Below are 18,176 nucleotides of genomic sequence, written 5' to 3'. Positions count from 1 at the left end.
ACTTTTATGCAGTAGAGATTCAGAATGGGGGTGGGTTGGTTTGTATTCTGAGAAATGTAGGTCAGGCTCCCCATGTCTGAGGCTCCGTCGTAGTGCCTTCACTGGTTTGGGTTTCAGCTCAATAATCCTTATTGTCGTAACGACCGGGTGAAGGGGTTGGCAAAACAACAACCGGAGGCGTCGGGGTGCAGTTATTGGCTTCATCGGTGGGGATTCAGCGATGGGAGTTAAAACTTGCCTCCAGATATTGTAAAGTTTTAATCTCGTTAGGTTTCAAAATTTGTTTTTCAGGCACTCCTAAAGTCTTTGTTTTAATAACTTTTTCCAGGAGTAGAGATGTAGGTGTTGTCAAGCTACAAAACAGAATCAAATATTGCAACAAAGACAAAAGAAGTTAATATTTTAGCTTTTAAAATTAGCACTTAGCTTGGCAACCTCTTGCTTTTTAAATGGGTAGCAACATTTTCAAATTCAGCATCTTTGTGAACAGATGGACACTAAACGCTGTGTAATGCTCCTGTTATGGAAAGTCTTGCTCTCTCTCGCATTCACGCAGCCTGAATGAACTGTTTGAGTTTACAAATGGCAACTTTGTAAATCAAGGTTGATCAAACTGAATATAGTCCAAGTTCAGTCATATGCTGACCTTTCGGTGCGTATCTGTTTATCTGTGTATAACAACAAACTGGTCAGTCAGACATGAGGATAAAACGGTACTTTTTGGAAAGAGGGATTTTATTCATGTCAGTAACTGTAAAATATGCAAATATAATAATGCATCACCTTTGAAAGAGATTAGATCCATAACGGCTACCAAACAAACAGTTCAAACTCAAATACAAATGTTTTTTGTTGCTCGTTTACCATATTTTCCCTCCACTAAACTTTCCATCAGTGTGCTTGGAGCAGCCATATTTTATAGCATCAGAATTTGGAGCTTACCAACTAAAGTGTAAGTGTAAGCTGTCAGCAAACTGTCTGCTCAACATTTTTTTAGCAGTTAGCAATTTTAGCATTTTCATCATGATTATTTAGGTTGTAACATAACATTTCTGCTTATTGGGCTTATACATCAACATTTAGTTAATATTCTGATGTATTTAGTTGAATATATCTGATGTCTGTATTTTATTGGTCACAAAAAGCAATAAATAGCTTTAGTAATTGTTTCTAACGCTCCTGTTCTTTCTCAGCTGGTGATTCGGGTCCATATGTCAGACGAGAGCTCCAAGACCATGATGGTGGATGAGCGGCAGTCGGTCAGACAGGTGCTGGACAGCCTGCTGGATAAGTCTCACTGTGGCTACAGTCCGGACTGGTCTCTGGTGGAAACCATTACGGAGCTGCAGATGGGTAAGCCAGCAGTCCATCCCTACTCAAATGAGCACGCTTAATGATGTTGATGGCAGGTTTTGTGTTGCGCCGTGATCTTTTCCAGAACGTATATTTGAAGACCATGAGAACTTGGTGGAGAACCTGTTAAACTGGACCCGGGACAGCCACAACAAACTCATGTTCATCGAGCGCATCGAGAAGTACGCTCTCTTCAAGAACCCCCAGGTGAACGCCCATTAATCTGCTCGTGCCGCGCACGCAAAACACATAGTTTATGCATGCTGAGTGCTTACGCAGCTGCCAGTCAGGGAGGGAACTTGAAAGTAGGTCAAAACTCTAAAGCGAGTTGAGGTGAATAATTTATTTAACGTAAGACGAGGTGTGTTTCCAGCTTCACTCCCCCTCCTCTTTGTCATCGACTCACTTTCCTGTTCCCGTCAATCCCTTTCAGAACTATTTGTTGGGGCGGAAGGAGACGTCAGAGATGGCTGACCGGAATAAAGAAGCTCTACTAGAGGTAAATCCACGCAAAACGACCTTTGTTTTTGTTTCTACTGCTGGTAGAAGGAAATGAAAACAGAGAATTGCACTATTTTATTTTATTCTTTTTTTCATTTTTGCCTTTCAGGAATGCTTCTGCGGTGGATCGGTGTCGGTGCCAGAGATTGAGGGGATTCTGTGGCTCAAAGAGGATGGAAAGAAGTCGTGGAAAAAGCGTTACTTCCTCCTCAGGGCTTCAGGGATCTATTATGTCCCAAAAGGCAAAGCAAAGGTCAGCTTAGACTTGTTTACCTCTGACCCACAGTCTCTCTGTCCTAGCAGCATTATGAATAATCCTATGACACAACATATTTTTGAGGCCTCTACATTTCTAATAAAGTTAGCACTTTTATGACTATCAAAAGTGGTGCTAGCAAATTTGGAGATGCACAAAAAAACTCTTTGTCCTCAAAACTTTGTTAAAGTGAGATTCCAGAAAATACTAAGGCCACCACTTCTTTAACACCTTGTTACATTCTCCAGAAACCTGCTGTACTCAGTGAAAATGTTGCCAAGTATTTTTGGACATTTTGTATAAAAAAAAATTAACGGGAGGAAATTTTCTGTTTTATGATAATTGCATAATTGCAAAAAGCCTTATGTATCAGTTTTAAAAAAGTCGAGCAGTGTTTCGAATTTTGAACAGGTTCACTTGGAAAAATTTAAATTTTATATGCCAGACTTTGAAGGGTTAAACAGAAATGTGAGTTGGGATCATGAGAACCAGATTCACAGTCTGCTCTGTGGTATTTCCTGTTGTGTGCTTAATCACTTTGAAGAACAGTTGCAACAAACAACACATGCCATTTATCATGTACGGTTCTAGATCTGAAGTGCACATGTGCTCTTATTTTTGTACGCATGTGTGCAACGTGTATAATTCCCTAAATCATCATCTTCTAACCTTTTTCTCCCTCAAAAACTATCTTCTTGACATCTAAAAATTTAGAAACATGCTCTATGTTCTAAAGCCCCCATATAGTCATCATTTAACTAGTATTTTGTGGAATTCTTTCTGAATTAGTTGTAATCTAGATTACAATGTCGTAATGTTCAAATTTCTATATGTATTTTTCAAAGTGATAGGAATTATTTTACAAATTCTTCACTTAACAGTTTTTTGTTGTTGTTATAATTAGAGAAATACGCATTAATAATGTTGCATCTTGTGTCTCTGAAGGCGTCCAGAGATCTTGTGTGCTTCCTGCAGTTGGATCATGTTAATGTGTATTATGGACAGGACTACCGCAGCAAATACAAGGCTCCTACTGATTACTGCCTGGCCCTGAAGGTAAGAAAATCACTGACCTTTGTAGATAGTTGACAGGTATAGAAGAAGCTCTTAATAATCAACACTTTTATATATAATTAGACCTACAGAAAAATATGTGCTTTATTTGTTATAGTGTTCAAGTGTGCTTTGTTAGCAATCAAAACACATATGTGTACACCTTTACAAATTTTCAAAGATGAAAGAGAATTAATTATTGCTACCCATACGTCAACTGGAACTGTGAGCGTTGGTCAGATGAAACTAACATAAAGCTTTTTTTGCCACCAAACGCTCCGCTTAAGAGTTAAAGTTTGATGTATAAGTAAATCAAACTTTATCTATAAATGTGGGGGGAAAAGTCTTTACAGATGTTTAAAAAAAATACAAAATAACTAAAAGCTACTAGAGAGAAACATTGTAAATATTCAAACTATGTAAACAAACTACAAAATTACGTTATTGTTAAGGAGAAGATAAAGTATTAAGAGAGAAATAAATAAATCAATTAAAGAGGATGAAGAGGCGTGAAAATGTAGTTGTGTAGCTTAATAAGAAAAACATTTAAAAAAATTGATTTTCTAACCTTACGACCAGAGAAAAATTAATCTCATTTGAAATCTGGATTAAAATGGATAAAAAAAATGGGTCTTTCAAAAGTATATCAAATCCTGATTCCTTCCGATTTTTACTGAGCAAAATTCAGATTATTTACGGGAAATATTTTTGTCCTTTTATGTCTTATGCAACCTGTAGCCACTAGATGGGGCTGTTTATTTATTTTTATTTGCTTTATCAGCATCCCCAAATCCAGAAGAAGTCCCAGTACATCAAATACCTTTGCTGTGATGATGTTAGGACCCTGCACCAGTGGGTGAATGGCATCCGCATCGCCAAGGTGAGTCCAAATCAGTTCATTTTGGGCAATAAGCTATGTTTTTATATGTATTTTCATAAATGACTTGAAGTATGTGTTTATCTATAGTATGGCAAGCAGTTATATGTGAACTACCAGGAAGCAATGAAGAGGACAGAGGCAGCCTATGATTGGTCATCTCTGTCTACCTCCAGCATTCGATCAGGCTCCAGTTCTGCCAGTATACCTGGTGAGTTTATTTTCTAATCACAGACTCCACTGATAATGCAGCATGAAGTTAAAACCAAGATTATTGTGTTTGCATCCTGTCAGAGTCCCAGTCCAATCATTCAGGTCATTCAGACAGTGGAGTGGACACAGCCTCCTCTCATGGCCGGTCCCAGAGTGTGGTGAGCTCCATTTTCTCTGAAGCCTGGAAGAGGGGAACCCAGATGGAGGAGAGTTCTAAAGTATGACTTTCTGTCCACAGACATTAAAATGTATGTTAAATAAGAGATTGTGATTTATTTATTGCCAATATTTGCTCAGCAGACCAGGATGGAGGCGTCGCGTGGATCGACGCATTCCTCCCACAGCCACCGGCTTCACAGCCAGCATTCAGTGGACCACCCCATCCTCACTCCCCCTCCACAGCAGCAGCAGCAGCAGCAGCAGCAGCACCACCCACCTCAGCCATCTTTAACGCAACAACCGACATTGATCCAACCACATCAGCCTCCGTCACCTCCCCAGATGCTGCCACCTCCACCCCCAGAGATTCTACAACCTCCACCTCCGCCACCCAAGTCTCCAGAGCCGCAGCCCAGCATTAGTTATGATCAGCAGGAACCAGCTGCTGCTCCCAGTCCACCTCCACCCCCTCCACCGCCACCCCCTCCACCTCCTCCACTGCCTCCAGTGCAAATAGTGTCGCACCACTCGCCGGCCCCCACCATGTACAAGTACAGCACCATCACCCGGCTGCAGAACCAGAAGACTTCTCTCAAGCTACCGGCGACGGCTAAGCAAGTCCTGCCTCCACCTCCGACGCCACCTGCGCAGGTCATCAAGCCCAACGTAAATCACATTGCTGCAAGGACCAACGTCCCACCTCCTCCTCCTCCTCCACCTCCACCGTCAATGCCAACCCCGGGGTCCGCGATGGCGGTTTTGCGATTTGGCCCTTTCAACCCGGCTGCTCCTCCCCCCTTCATCCCACTGCCTCCTGCATTGCACGCCAGCAACATGACATTTCCTCCTCCTCCGCCTCTGCCTCCACCTGTTGCACCAACCCCCATGAGACAGACTGTTCACGCCAGCGGGCTGCAGCAGGTACTAAAGGAGCGGTTTCCCAGTCCGCCACGAGAACTGCTGTCTCACAACGGGGATCTTGAGGACTCCCCACCGCCTGCTCCAGCACCACCACCACCACCTCCGCCACCTCCACCGCCACCCCCACCTCCTCCTCCACCACCCCAGCAATGCCCAATACCAGCACAGTTTCCGCCTCCTCCTGGACCCCCCAGAGCTCCACCCAAAACCTTCACTCCTGGTTTTATACCTCACACTGCACCCAAACCCATGTCCCCAGTATCACCATTCCCTCCTGCTCCAACTCCCCCACCTCCGCCCCCACCACCTCCACCCCCTCCTGCACCTTCTCACCTAAAGAAGCAGCTCAGCCTCCAGCAGGGTCACACCCACCCTCCGCCTACCCTCCCCAAGCAGCACAGCCTGACTAAAACAGTGAGCGTTTCCGCGGGAGCTGCACCTACCATGTCTTTGGTGAAGCAGTTGGCAAGTCAGTTTCCAGGAGCTTCATCTCAAGTCAACCATGCTGAGTACCCTAAAGCCCCACTGTCCCCTCCAGCTGTGAAAACGAAACCAAAATGGCAGCCTGGCGGTAACCAACAGCTGCCGTCTCCAGAGTTCCCCCCTCCTCCAGGAGAGGGCAACAACAGCTTCCCTGCACCACCGCCCCCGCCTCCTCCCCCAGCACCTATCACTGGCCCAACGCCCCCGCCTCCGCCTCCAGCACCCATCACTGGCCCAACGCCACCTCCCCCGCCTCCTCCCCCGCCTCCTCCCCCAGCACCCATCACTGGCCCAACGCCACCACCCCCGCCTCCGCCTCCAGCACCCATCACTGGCCCAACGCCACCACCCCCGCCACTTCCCTCTGGAAACATGGGCTCTCCATTGAAGAGATCGCCATCTGGCTCCTCCAGTTTCGGTGGTAAGAAGCCCCCTCCAACTCCTCAGAGGAACTCCAGCATTAAGGCCAACTCGTCAGCCTCTTACGAGGAATCCAGGAGGAATTTGCTCAGCAAGTTTGCTCCCCAGGGCAATAGCACCCCGTCTTCCCCTTGTCCCGTCTCCTCCTCCATTGGATCTCCTTTAAAGGATCCTTCAAATGGGCCTCCTGCACCTCCTAAACCAGGAAAGCTCAACCTGTCTAACCTACCTTTGGCGCTTCAAGCTAAAGTAAGCCAGGCCAAACAAGCAGGTGGTGACTTTCCGTCTCCTCCACCCGAGTGCGCCTACTTTCCACCTCCTCCCCCTGTCTCTGAGCTTTTCCCTCCTCCACCGCCTCCAGGCAATGATGTCCCGAGGGTAGCCGTGGTAAACCCTCAACCCCAAGCTCCCCCTCCTCCACCGCCTGTCTCCCTTGTTAGCAACTCAATATGGGCAAAGAACTCCCTAAAAAAGACTCCTCCGCCCACCCTAGGGCGGCGAAGCAACACTACCCCGGAACCGCCTGGGATATCTCCACCTCCGCCCACATCTCCAAAAGGTAGCTCAGGTCAGCCCAACTTCCTGGCAGATCTCAGCCAGACTTTGAAACGCAAGTCGGTGGGTCGCCAGGCTCCAGGCCTCCCTGGCAAACTGGACCCAGCAGGGACCATGGACGACATGGCGCTGCCTCCGCCACCCCCGGAGCTGCTACTGGACCAGGGGAAGCAGAGCAACGGAGGAAACGACGGCTATATGTCCGGAAACATCTCAGGCTATGCAACGCTGCGAAAAGGACCACCACCCGCACCGCCCAAACGCGGGGACGCAACCAAACTTACCGGATAACGTTGAACTCTGAGATCAGGACACAACGCAGCTGGCTGAACAGACGTTATTACCTAAATGGATATGAAATCCTGAACTTCTTAAATTCTCTTGTGATCATTGATGAATTGGTGATCTTGTATATACAAAAAGCCAAATCCGACCACCGAATCCAAACAGTGCATTTTGTAAAACAGTACCAAGACTGTTAAGACTGGACCAGGTAAGTATGAAGGATCCAGGTCTGAGCCAAATCATGTTTGCTTTCCTTTTCTTTTCTTTTCTTTTTTTATTCCCATAAAGCTATGCCACGTACTGGATACAAACAGAGAAACGGATTGGAACCACATGTTTCTGCTTTGACCACTGCATGAACCACATGTGATAACAGGCTGGAGTTGTCCTGGGTTGAGTGTGTGTCTCTGTGTGTGTATGAATGAGAGGGAAACATGCATTGTCTGCATGCATGATTACATATATTGGTGAAGTAGTTGATCATTATGGAAGGCTGCCATGTTTTCTTTTGTATGAAATAATTTAAAGACTGATGAATTTAACATTGTTTTGTTTTTGTTTTTTTAACGCTGGCCAACAAATTTTGCCTAAACCGGAGAAATGTTTGGTCACTTCAGCATGTAGGATTGAGGCGAATATAAACAAGAAGAAAGGAATTCTGCTACACTAATGAATCTCCAAAAAAATTGGGAAAAATTCAGTTTCTCGGAAAATTTGAATGTTACATAAGACAAATAAGAGAAGGATTTTAATACAGAAATATTATGCTATATGCTGAGCATCTCCACAATTGTAATCCACAAATGCTAAAGGAGCTGGCTCTATCCAAAGATTTTTAAAGGAAAGTTGAGTTCTGCTATGTTTTATCAAATCCAAAATCGGCACAGTGGTACTTCATGCTGGTTGGTTTTCATTTCAAGCAGGACTTGGCACCACCTGAACTCACTTGACATAAAACCGAATGGAGATTCTGTGGAGTTCTATCAAGAGGAAGATGAGACAATAGAGCCAACAATGCAGATGAGTTGGTGGTCATTATCAAATCAATCTAAACCTCCTTAACTTATGCAAAAGTCCCAATCAAAGATTGAAGTATTACTTAGCAGTACACTAACATTTCTGAATTAAAAGTTCTTTTTATTGCTTTTATGTAACATTTCTGCAACCTAAATTTTGGGTTTTAAGCCATAAGCAAAATGAACAAAAATAGATAATTTTTTTGTGTAATTTCACTTTCTGAACTTACTGAAGTAAGCTTTTGGATGGTATTCTAATGCACTGAGAAGCATCTGTAGTATCTGCAGAACTTTCTCAGTTCAAAATTCATTGATCTTTTTACAAAAATGTAAATGTAAAGGAAGCCTCATTATGAACATCTTGGAAAAACTTTTTTATTATTATTATTTAATGCAAAATTAGGAGGAACTGTTTAAATGGAGGTGGTTTGTTTATCTGTGTGAGTTCCTTGTGTGTTGGCTTGATTTTTGGACCTCATCCCACGTCACCACTGGTTCCCAACGCCTTTTGAAATCTGGAATACAAACTGGAATCTCATCTTAGTACACACTGAAGGAGACGTATTCGCCTGGTTAATGTACAGAGCATTACACCGTGTATTTAATAACCCACCATCAGACTTGCATTAGACCGAATGTGCTTTGAATCCCGTATTGTTTCTTCATGGTGCCATTGCTGCTTAAGCCGACGGCGCACAAGGACAGCAGTGCCTAGAAAGCGGAGCATGAAGGGGTTTCCTTGCCTTGCAGCAGTACTTTTATTTTCCGGGTTCTTGTGCTGTCCATGAAGTCCCCCATTCCCCACGTGTCCTTTTGTGCCATGATGACATATCAGTAATATTTTCACATAATTTAACTGGTGTTTTAAGCAGAGGGAGTTCGTGCCGGTTTCCCTGCTGGTTGCCTCCGCTGAAGGACTTCAACATGCTTCTCATTTGTCTGAGTCGGCATATCTTAAACCACCTTGACGGGACGTTTGCTAGAGTGCAGTTTGTAAGCTATTAATGTGGTAAAGTGTGAAGTAAAGGCAAAGAAAGTTGAAGTCAATGTTTCCTCTTGCATATAAACTGAAAATCCCAATATACATGTTCAAACCAGACCTCAACCCCGTCTCAGAGTCCTTATTTGTTCGCATCTCTTGGCTTGAAATGCAGGCCTACTCCGCCCTCTAGTGGCCACATTTTACTCTACACCCTGTGGATGAGATGACTTATTGTAATCCAGCTACACAATCCTGAAAATCGAATTTAATATGACGTGAAAAAGTTTCATGATGTGTGGAGTTCAACAATAAAATGTGGTAGAAAATATTTTTTTAAAAATTGCATTAACACATTAGCAGAGGAGGTAATTGTAGTACTCGTTTTCCTTCAGTGTAAATATTAGTTTTAATTCTGGCTCAACACTTGGAATGTTTTCTGCTATATATGTTTTTACCTATTAGATTCTGTCTCATTACTGCATAGAGATTATTCAAATAGTGTAGAAAATAATCTAAATTAACTTCCAGGGATGCAGGATTATCGTATTTATGTTTAGTAATTATATTAGAAATTTCTGTAAAATAAATATGAAACAACCCTTAAAAAACAGTTGTTTCTGCAGGATACTTTATTTTTCCAAAGCAAAACTAAATGTTATCCAAATATCCAGAATTGTTGATAGTAAGACTGTAGACAGGAAAGATCTCCAGTAACAGTCAATCTTGCAACAAATGTAAAGGCCTCTGACAGAAGACTGTTGCTGGATGACATGCTAACAGTTCAAATCGGGAAGCCGAGACGTTATTTCCTAGCAACGTCCTGGATGACACCGTCAGTGTCGCCGAGAAACGCTTATCCACCTCATTTGTTTTTGCCGCTCCTCTTTAAGTCTGTCTGGGTTATATGATTAGAAAGAGAGTTCAGAGTTCCAACAGTGGTTGGAGAATGTAAAAAGTATATAATCCTGTGACAGATGAACCTCTTTCCAGAAAGAACAAACCATTCAGAGAGAATCAGCTACTTTATAATCAACAGTGTAAATTGCTTTATTGTTTTACAGAAACCTTGGAATATTTTTTTCTACGATGTACTGAATTTAAAATAAACAGGGCAAAACAAAAAGGTAAAACTAAACATACTAAAGCTAGTTCCAGTGCTTTGTTTACTGCAATACAAGATCTTTTAAACTGATACATGAACATAAAATCCTAATGCACACGGTATCTTTGTTTTATTCACATTTAATATTAATAGACAAATATTTTTTTGTAAACAATTACTTGAACCCTCTTTTTCCAGGTTTTAAAATCAAGGGTAATTTGTTCCTGCTGAGAATTTTACAAAATGTACACTACAGACGAAAACGTCCAACATCACACTGCAGCTCCTTATGCGCCTAAATACCTCACTGTAACAACAGCTTCTACACGAGACAAGTGATTTAATTATGTTTGACACCAGTCCTGCACGAAGCCATGAGTGCATTAAGGTGAAGGTGCCTCAGCTGGGACTTTTAAAAACAAAAAAAAAAGACGAAAGCTGGTCATCGCTCCAGTGTTCCCATCAGAGGCTCCATGGCTGCCAGGAAGCAGGCTTCAAACTCCTGATCCGAGAAGCGTGACACCGACTGGCGTGCGTTGCGTCTGATCTGCAGGCGGCTGTCAGGCGGCAGAGCCAGGATCTTCTCTATGGCTTCTGCGTAACTGTCCTCATCTTCTGCCAGGAATCCGGTTTGACCCCCGTCGAAAGGTCTGACTATGTCCAGCTTCGGACCCCCCGACTTATGAGCCAGGATGACCTTCCCTGCTGCCATGCACTCCACAACGCCTAGAAGAGAAAACAGTAAGCGCACGCTAGTCAGCACAAACCTAGCTATATTTTAGCAGCTAGTTTACCAGTAGCCACAACTGCCTCGAATGCAGTGAAGATGTGTTTGCAACCTAGTTTGGCATAACAGTAAAGATTAAATAGTCCTGGCACAACAAAATATAAGACTTGCGATTAACAGACTTGCAGCCAAATTATTATTTTTAATGAACTTAATACTTTTAAGGCATTCATTTTAGATGCACGATATTGAGGCCTTTTGAGGACGTGCTGACATTTTGCATGATCACTTTGAAGACAGTGATCAAAAATGTTTTTTTTTTTTTTTTTACCTATTCCGAAGTGTTCGTTCCACATGGTGTGCAGACCAATGGTGGCTTCGCTCATCTGCCTCTTCAGCTCCTCGAAAGATACGTTCAGTTTAAATTCCACCCTGTCTGCGACGCCAAGCTCCTGGCAGAGTCCCCGGAGCATGAGAACTCTGTCTTCATCTTCCTGGTTCCTGCATCCGCCCATCAAGACGAGCTTCAACCCCTCCCTGAAGCCCGACCTCTCCCTCCTTCTATCCAAAACCTTCTTGAAGGCCCCAATCTGCAGCCGGTGATCCTTCTCTGGCCTGAACTGGCCGATGGAAACGATGGAGTGGCACCTCCTGTCCCCGTCCTCCTCCAGCGGGATGTCCAGGAAGGCGCCGACGTCGCAGGGCGGGTACACCACGCTGGTGCGGTTGGGGGAGCGCCACAGAGACAGGATGTGATCGAGGGTCCAGGAGGAGTTGACCATGATGACGTCGCTGCAGGAGCCGGCCATCCCGTAGAGAACGGCGAAGAGGCAGTAGTAGACCAACTTAAAGGCGCTCAGGAACAGACTGTTTGAGATGAAGTCTGGGTTGTTGAACCTGAAACAATTGCACTTTTTTAGCTCAGTGCATAGAAAGTTTGGCAGTTTGGCAGAAGCAGGTAGGCATTACCTTGGGTTCCTCTCCCTCACCACAGACAGCATGTCAGTGCTGATGGTGGGGTAGTGAACGTAGCTCCCAACGCTGCATCCCCCCAGGTAGCGAAACAGCGGCAGGGTGAAGGCGTAACCCATGGAGTCGATGTAAAGGTCAGGGACCAGTTCGGTCAGGGCCTCCCATCCCAGGAAGATGGACCCCACGCTCTGTCCCAGCAGGGTGAAGTGTGGAAACAGACCGGGCTCCACCAGGACCCGGTGCTGCAGGAAGACGAAGCGGACCGGCCGCGGCAGCACGATGTTGAAGCGCTGACGGGCTCCCTCCAGGATCTGCTGGCCCGTCACGCCCAGGTCCCCGGTGTACACCACAAAGTTGACGTCCGCGTACCTGCAAACAGCCTGGTTGCGTTAAATGCTAAGGGCAGCATTCATGAAATAAAAACGCAGAATTCAGCACTATCTTCTTTACATTTTATCCCACTGAACAACTATATCTTTTAAATTTCGATGCTACCTGCTTTGCAGAGCCCTGATAGCACACCAGAGCACCCTCTCTCCCCCGCCACCAGCGTTGCAGTAAGGGTGGAAAAACGCCACCGTGGGACGACCTTCCCGCGCCCGCCGAGCATTCCTGCTGCTCTGCAGCCAGAGCCGGACGGCCAGCACCAGCAGGACGAGGACAGCGACCAGCAGCACGCACAGAAGCAGCAGCGGGAGCAGCAACCTCCACAGCAACCTGAAACAAAGACATGCACTGTGTGTTTGGCTCATCTTTGTTTGCACTGCATTGGATGCAGAGTGGTTCACAGGTAGAGAAAAATCGACGCAAAAAGGTTTGAAAATATCCATCCGGTCCAAAGTTTCATAAAGAAAAAAGTTAAAATTAGTTTTGCAGCTGCATGTTGCAATTGTTTTTTTTTATCAGACTGAAGACTATATACTCATCTGCAGCTAATATTGAGCAAGCTCTGCGCTGGTGGCAACACGATTCTGTTCAATTCAGTTCAAAACGTATTTATCTTTTAAGGCTATTCTTTCACCATTTAAATCAACACACAAACACTGTCAGAGTTTTTGGTCTTAACTTTGCAACAGGAATACAAAACTAGCATTTTAACGGATAGATTTCACGAATTAAAAGCTTGCATATTTTTACAATTGGAATGGATTAAACAGACTAATGATGCGTAGAAGCAAACAATATAAATATTTTACTGTTTTCCCATTATATTTTTCGCACAAAGTGCCAGTATAGTTCATATTTAAATTCTTAATTATTTTATCCGCCTATTTTAGCTGTTTGTTTGCATCTTACCTCGTTATTTCACACAAATACACCACTAGCTGATCGTGAGCCGACATCTTTGAGTCAGCCTGGTCCGTGCGTCACAACCGGTTCAGCTCTGCTCCCCTCATTGAGTTAACTGTCTGGCGCCACCAACAGGCGAGGTGGTATCACTGCGTCAGCGCTTCAGTGTGAGCCGAGTTGAAAACTGAAACAAATGTGTGGATTATTTTACATATATTCAGATTACTCAGCTTTAAATGACACTGGTTAATAACTACTTAAATAGTACTGCTTCTGCTGATCTCTGCCCTGCTCGTTGTTTTCTCAAAGGTAAAGTTTACTTGAACAAACACAGATTCAATCAATAATTTTGTACCTACCCCCACAGTTTGGACAGAGCTTGGACATTCATCATGACGACTCTTTGGGTGTTGTTTATTTTTTTAAATTTTGACCTGCTTCTAAAGACAGGACAATGCACAAAAACAAGGTAAATAGCTTTAGTTGTTTTGAAAATGTATGCATTTTATTTCTACAAGCTATAGAAAATAACACTGTCAGACAGGAACATTCTTACGTAATCATAAGGAGCAATGATGAGTGACATACATTCCTGTCAAAGTATTACAATTTCATTCTGCTTTTGTGTTTTTGTCTCACTTAAATGTCTTAGATCATCAAACAAATGTTATTATCAGACAACTATAACCTGAGTAAATGTGAAATCCAGGTTTGTTAAGTCGATGGGTTTTTTTTTTACATTTATTTCAGTGGCCAAGTTTTATCAATCACCCCTAACACTCAAGAACAAGTGGAGATTTTGAAGAATGTGTCCACCCAGTTCGAGGTAGCACTGTTCTCATCTTTACTACCGTTGACTTGCCTCTTGAGGTTATTTTCTTTCAGTAGACGGCAATGTTGGACATTTTCTCTCAGACAGGTTTATGGCAGCCCGTCTCACCTCACAATATCAAAGAGCTAACACAAGTCCACCTCTACGTTCCTGGGAACAGCTCCGAGACGGTCAAGAACCTGCTGCAGAGACACAACATCACATACGAGTATGTCGCTCCTGTTGTAAAGTACAGCTGCTTGTTTGTGTCACATTTGACCGTGTTGAAATCTTCATTGTAGAGTGATGCTACCCAATGCTGACGAGATCATTAAAATGCAGATGAGGAACGACTCCGGCGACCCAAGAAGCGGCTCCACGTTCTACTACAGATATCACACTTTAGAGGATGTGAGACTCTGTGGGAGATCCTAACTCAGTATTTTATTTATTTTTCTTTTAATAACTGAGCTATTCTGTTGTAGATCTATGACTGGATTAACAGAACAGCCAATGACTATCCGGACAAAGTTAAAGCTATTCTTGTTGGCTCCTCATATGAGAAAAGACCGTTGTACGCTCTAAAGGTAAACCTTTACATATAAGGTTAAAACATGATAAAACCACAAAAAACTCAACATTTGACTATAAATGTTTTTTTCAGTTTACTAAGTCTTTTTCTTTTATATTTTGTGTGATACATGCAGAGAGAGAGAGAGTTTTAGGGGTGGAAGTAACTGTTTCCATGGAGATTTAGTTAAAACCTAGTTATTAAATGTGCTCAATTTAAGTTAAATAAAGTTTTCATTGTGAGATGATGCTACTGTCACAGAAGTTAAACCTTTTTTTTTTATAAAATTCTTAACACATCTTCACAAAGCGGTGCATTTAAGAGCAGAGGGTTCCATGTCTCTAATAATTTGAAGTGAGTCTGAGACGTCTGGAACCAAGGTTGCACTTTTGTGTTTCAGCTGTCTCTAAATAACAGACCAAACAAGAAAGCCATGTGGATCGACTGTGGGATCCATGCCAGAGAGTGGATCTCTCCTGCTTTCTGCTTGTTTTTCGTCCACTACGTGAGCATGCTTTATTTACAACCCCCCCCCCCCCCTCCCGAAAACCTATCTAAGTGTTTTTGTTCTAAAAGCCAGCTGCTCTTTTCCTTCACAGTTGCTGTCATTTTACAACGTGAACACCGAAATCACTCAGATCCTGAACAACATGGACTTCTACGTCCTGCCTGTCATGAACCCAGACGGATACAAATACACCTGGACAAACGTAAGAACATCTGGAACACGTAGTTTGCCGAGTCTCCTCAACAGCTTCTAGTAAACCGTTTTTTTGTTTGTTTTTATTCTTGCCACACTTCAGTAAGGCTCAGATTTTTTGTGTGACACCTGAGCACTAGGTCATTGCAGCCCCTCCAGAGTTTTGCAACTCATGCTCTTAGTTTGTACGGTTGAGTTTTTCGCTACAGCAAATTAGATCTCTTCAGCAATGTTTTCTGTTTTTTAATTGTCTCTTTATTGCTTTATCCTTTTTTAGTTGGATTCTACATCCATTTAGCCCTCTTTTTGAACCTTCGCTTAATATTTCATTTAGTGTTTTTGTTGCAACTTTATTCATTCTTATGGAATATTTTCTTTTACCTTGAACCATTGTGTACTTTCCAGATTTTTCCACATTATTTATTGTGATTTAGGATCTAGTTGCATCACGTGTCTCTGGGGTGACTTTATGTTTGAGAATGCCTGAGAATTTGTGCGAAAAATAGTTTGGTTTTTTTTCTCTTTACCTCAGAGCAGAATGTGGAGGAAGAACCGTTCCCCCCAAAATGGTACGTCCTGCATCGGAGTTGACCTGAACAGAAACTTTGACGCCAACTGGTGCAGTAAGTTCAGAGAAATTCAAATCCCTCTTATGTGTTACAAATAAATGTAAAAGAAAAAAAAAGAACACATTATTTATTTAGTTTGATCATCTGTTTCACTCAGCAACAGGAGCCTCTCCTGATCCCTGCAATGAAATCTACTGCGGCCCCTTCCCTGAATCGGAGCCGGAGTCTCAGGCTGTCGCCAACTTCCTGCGCAGCCACAAGGAATCCATTCAGATCTACCTGAGCATCCACTCCTACTCTCAGATGCTCATCATCCCGTTTTCCTGCACCACGGATGAAGCTGAGAATCACAGTGAACTGGTCTGATTCATTTATTTCAGCTGAAATATAAAATCCCCAAAATCCTGAAACCATATGGATTTTTGTTTTGTTCTTCTTTTTATAGTACGAGATGGTCAAAACAGCTGCAGATCAAATCAGGAGATATTACAGGAACACCTACACATATGGAGCAGGAGCACAGATAATTTGTACGGAATATTTATTTGTTGACCTTTGACTCGCTGAAGGGCACATATGACCTTTACCTTTTCTGTCTGCAGACCTGGCTCCCGGTGGCTCTGATGACTGGGCGTATAATCTCGGCATTAAATACTCCTTCACGTTTGAGCTCCAGGACCGTGGCAGATATGGCTTCCTGCTGCCGCCATCCCACATTCAGGGCGCTTGCAATGAAGCTCTGCTTGCAGTGAAGACCATTGCAATGAAGGTCATGGAGAAACCCCAAGCTGCAACGGGTTCCCGTCAAGCTGGACCTGCAGCTTGAGTTGTGAATTTAAATGCTTTGAGCTGTTTTTGAGTTACACCTTCTGTCTCTGAATATGCGGAAGCATCACAACATTAGCCAAAATGTACAAAAGCGTTGGAAAATGTTTATATCTACAGAAAGAAGTGTCGCCATACGTGAGGAATTCAAACCTATTTCACAATAATGGATGAAAATAAATAAAGTAAAGAAATATATGTAACTCATTGAAGTTTGTTTTCTCCCCTTTTTAATGCAATTTTATTATCTTTCATATGCATACATGACTTCATGGTGGATGGGTCTACTGGTCCCCTGTTCAGTGATAATGTGTAATTTTTTTTTAGCAATAAATTACATTTATTTACAGAGTAATAAACCAAAATTGAATTTCTCGGAAATTGAGAAATTTTCTGAAGGATTTTTAATAAACATGTTATGATTTCTGCCTTGTCAGTTGATCAACACTCATGGATACAAAGAGTCGTTTTTCAGAAAACTGTCTGAAGTGCTGCACCAAAACAAAAATGCCCAACCCTACTTAAAAAGTATGCCTACATATTACATTAAACACACTTTAAAGGTGCCTAAACGACATACTTCTGCATATGTATCAATTAGTTTTATTTTGTAATCAGGTTACTGCGTGATGAAGACTTCTGCCCAGGTCCCTCTTGAAAATGAGATCTGGATCTCAATGGGGTTCACCTGGTTAAATAAAGAAAATTAAGGCAAACTTTATTAGCCTAAAATTTACACTGAGATGTAATTCCTTCAAGATACATTTACCTAACGCTAGAATAAATGAAATGCACATTATGCAGCAAAGGAAATTAGAAGATCAGACATATATCCATTATGGAGATGATCGGTTTTGGACGGGCGATGTGCCCCTATTGCATAAACAATACTAAAGAATGACTGATATCATTAACAATACAGGGAAGAATTTTTTAGTTATCTAGCTTTGCTAGCAAAGTCATTAGCTAGCAGCTAGCTAATATCACAACAACAACAGCCTAATGTCTGTATGATAAAATACTGAATCGATAGATAAGAACAGTTTCTCCTCACCTGGTTGTCTCCTCCCGCTCAGTAGTTCTTCAGAGAAAGGCAGACGCAGAGGCCTGTCAGTGTCCGTTGCATGTCATTACCTCTCTACTTAATCCGCCACTCCGAGCTGAAGCAGAAACAATACAACGTTCAACGTTTTCCATCATCTGACAAGTAGCAAGTCTACTCCACTTTATTCACCAAAAACGTTTTAGTGAACAGTTAATTCACCAAAAACTGTTCTGTAATCTGGAACGTTCGCTACGTTGAGCTCCAGTTAGCCGCTTTATCTCACTGCGCGAGAGGCAACTGCGTCATGCATCACAGGTAGGGTCAAAGGTCAAAGGTAACAAGGTGACCGGCTTATTATGTAATACAAAAAAGAAACAAAAAGCAAAGAATTTTAGCACATGTTTTTATGTGTCAGAAGAGGGCTTAGGAAATAATAATACCAAAAAAAAATAAAAAATAAATAAAAAAAATGGACCAAAAGGGCACTTCT

General features: G+C 42.9%; 3 protein-coding genes across 7 annotated transcripts in view; 2 read left to right on the top strand and 1 right to left on the bottom strand.

Annotated features, from left to right (window-relative positions):
- raph1b (Ras association (RalGDS/AF-6) and pleckstrin homology domains 1b) overlaps positions 1 to 9,197 on the top strand; it is a 37,307-nt gene extending 28,110 nt beyond the window's left edge. For all 5 annotated transcript variants that reach the window (XM_008427308.3, XM_017302139.2, XM_008427272.3 and 2 more), the window contains 9 exons: positions 1,194 to 1,353; positions 1,439 to 1,560; positions 1,787 to 1,852; positions 1,964 to 2,107; positions 3,056 to 3,166; positions 3,945 to 4,043; positions 4,131 to 4,251; positions 4,335 to 4,471; positions 4,554 to 9,197. In XM_008427308.3, coding sequence (XP_008425530.2) covers positions 1,194 to 1,353; positions 1,439 to 1,560; positions 1,787 to 1,852; positions 1,964 to 2,107; positions 3,056 to 3,166; positions 3,945 to 4,043; positions 4,131 to 4,251; positions 4,335 to 4,471; positions 4,554 to 7,082 — 3,489 coding nt within the window. In that variant the 3' untranslated portion in view covers positions 7,083 to 9,197. The remainder of the gene's footprint in view (positions 1 to 1,193; positions 1,354 to 1,438; positions 1,561 to 1,786; positions 1,853 to 1,963; positions 2,108 to 3,055; positions 3,167 to 3,944; positions 4,044 to 4,130; positions 4,252 to 4,334; positions 4,472 to 4,553) is intronic.
- An 896-nt stretch (positions 9,198 to 10,093) lies between these two features.
- On the bottom strand, positions 10,094 to 13,306 carry alg11 (ALG11 alpha-1,2-mannosyltransferase). The gene is made up of 5 exons (XM_008427226.3): positions 13,172 to 13,306; positions 12,371 to 12,592; positions 11,873 to 12,244; positions 11,235 to 11,800; positions 10,094 to 10,902 (listed from the first exon to the last, which is right to left on the bottom strand). Exons 1-5 carry the CDS (start codon positions 13,216 to 13,218, stop codon positions 10,619 to 10,621), a joined length of 1,491 nt encoding a protein of 496 aa, XP_008425448.1. The 5' UTR covers positions 13,219 to 13,306; the 3' UTR covers positions 10,094 to 10,618.
- cpb2 (carboxypeptidase B2 (plasma)) lies at positions 12,829 to 16,935 on the top strand. The gene is made up of 11 exons (XM_008427237.3): positions 12,829 to 13,634; positions 13,916 to 13,991; positions 14,081 to 14,205; positions 14,279 to 14,387; positions 14,462 to 14,563; positions 14,948 to 15,052; positions 15,147 to 15,257; positions 15,780 to 15,870; positions 15,974 to 16,176; positions 16,262 to 16,346; positions 16,419 to 16,935. Exons 1-11 carry the CDS (start codon positions 13,558 to 13,560, stop codon positions 16,640 to 16,642), a joined length of 1,308 nt encoding a protein of 435 aa, XP_008425459.2. The 5' UTR covers positions 12,829 to 13,557; the 3' UTR covers positions 16,643 to 16,935.
- Positions 16,936 to 18,176: the final 1,241 nt, after the last annotated feature.

Source organism: Poecilia reticulata, chromosome 2 (assembly GCF_904066995.2).
Source record: "Poecilia reticulata chromosome 2, P_reticulata-male-v2, whole genome shotgun sequence".
NCBI classification, from domain to species: domain Eukaryota; kingdom Metazoa; phylum Chordata; class Actinopteri; order Cyprinodontiformes; family Poeciliidae; genus Poecilia; species Poecilia reticulata.
Note: the sequence above shows the minus strand (reverse complement) of the source record. Positions and strands in the feature narration are given on the sequence as shown.